The sequence below is a fragment of the Musca vetustissima genome, unplaced genomic scaffold, assembly GCF_032173495.1.
Source record: "Musca vetustissima isolate MV318-11 ecotype Yass unplaced genomic scaffold, APGP_CSIRO_Mvet_v1 utg33555, whole genome shotgun sequence".
Classification (NCBI taxonomy): Eukaryota; Metazoa; Arthropoda; class Insecta; order Diptera; family Muscidae; genus Musca; species Musca vetustissima.
The window spans coordinates 15,908-17,624 of NW_026875561.1; the positions used below are offsets into that span (position 1 = coordinate 15,908).

A 1,717-nucleotide genomic window follows, 5' to 3' on the forward strand; every position below is an offset into this window, starting at 1 on the left:
GAAGTTTTACTATTTTTTTTGGGGCACAGGAAGGATTTCAAGTAAACAATGAAATACTTGTAGTAGTAGATCAGGTTCAGTAACGGAACAAAAATTCTAAAAATATACTTGATGCACAAGTATTTTCCCTTTTTCTTAAAGATTCCGGAACACCTTTTTTTTGAAATGGAAAACAAATTTATTGTCATAACAAAAAATGATGAACACAGTCTTGATTATTTCATCATCTTTTTTAGCCTGTTTCTTATTTTAATTATTCGTTGTTTGGGTCTGAGAAGTGATTGAACCGCAGAATAATCACATTTGATATTTTCAATCTAATAATTTTATACACTCCGAACAACACAACAACAGAAATATACTCGTAAATGAAAAATTAATGAGAACTGACACGCAACTTTTTTTATTGTCTTTATAACAATAACAAAAAACGATATATAAATGAAAAATGAATTATTAAATATTAACTCATTAATGTATAAACAAAAAACAAATCTCAAATGACAGATGCTACCGGCTGTTGTAGCAGAATCGGTTGCAAAGGTTGCTTGTGACTCATCAATCGTATGTGACTGGAACTGTGTGGTGTTCGAGTTCGTACAACACTTTCGAAGCCATTGTCGCCTACTACTTGATAGTGGACACTTCGCACCATACCATTGGGTTCCAGCAGACCATATTGTCCTGTGACTTTATCACCATGTCGTTCTTCCATATGCATCATGTGTACCTTGGAGGGAGCATGATCTATATAATAATGGTATTTATAGTTTAGCTATTGAAGGAAAATGAAAAAAGAGAAACAGAAATTATATTAATATCGGAGAAAGGTATGATTTATGTTCCTATTCAAGAAATTTATAAGGACTTGAACAATATAAAAGGGAAATCTGATAAATACAGAAAACTAATTTACAACTTCCTGTAGCATAGAAAAAACAAAAACTATTACCCTATGTAACTTACCTTATCATCGTTGTGGAAGTCATGGTAATTTGCATAATATTCCATGTAATAGGGAGCCAAACACATGCCGCTCCTTCCCATTACCAGCAGTACAAAGGCTAAGCTTGTCAATATTTTCCCTGTTACTTTCATTGTTAATTCAAGCTGAAAAAAATATCAGAAAAAAAGAAAACACCATTAAAGTCTCCACAAGAAATCCAAAGTAGTCGATACTGTCCCTTTTTCCATATTTTTGTTTAAATCGCCTAATGGCTTCTTATATAATAACTCAAAAGACTGACAACAAAGTTTAGTAAAATTTCGCCCCAAAGCAATGTGGATATCTCAGTCACGTTATAGCATTTTCGCCATAAAACGTTTTGCAAATTATTAAAATTTTTCACACTTGTTGCCACTCAAAAAAAGCTCAGCAGCCTGCCATGGGCGTTAGTTATGCTCCGATTTTTTTTCTTTTTTTGCAAAAATCTTTTGTCTTGCATTTAATCAATTTGTTGCATTGAACTACTGTTATTGCTTTTGTTGCTATTGTTATTGTTGGCGTTGCATCAAATTGTGTTTGGCTGCAACAGCAGCAGCTACTGTCCATTGCTAGTGGCAACAACACAACATCTAAACTGGGCACCTACTCTTACTTCTGTTAATGCGATAATCTTGCGCACATCTATGAAATGTTTGCCATTTCTATGATTTGTGGTTCAATTGCGATTGACCCTATTTTGTTTTGGGCCTTCGTGTCGGGATTCGTGTAAAT

At 33.6% G+C, this 1,717-nt stretch overlaps 1 protein-coding gene across 1 annotated transcript; it reads right to left on the reverse strand.

Annotated features, from left to right (window-relative positions):
* Positions 1 to 496: 496 nt before the first annotated feature.
* Positions 497 to 1,110, reverse strand: LOC133338050 (cuticle protein 7-like; the record flags this gene model as incomplete). Its single annotated transcript, XM_061546232.1, has 2 exons — positions 497 to 775; positions 967 to 1,110. Coding segments are annotated over 2 exons (423 nt in total), but the record flags the coding sequence as incomplete, so codon positions are not given.
* Positions 1,111 to 1,717: the final 607 nt, after the last annotated feature.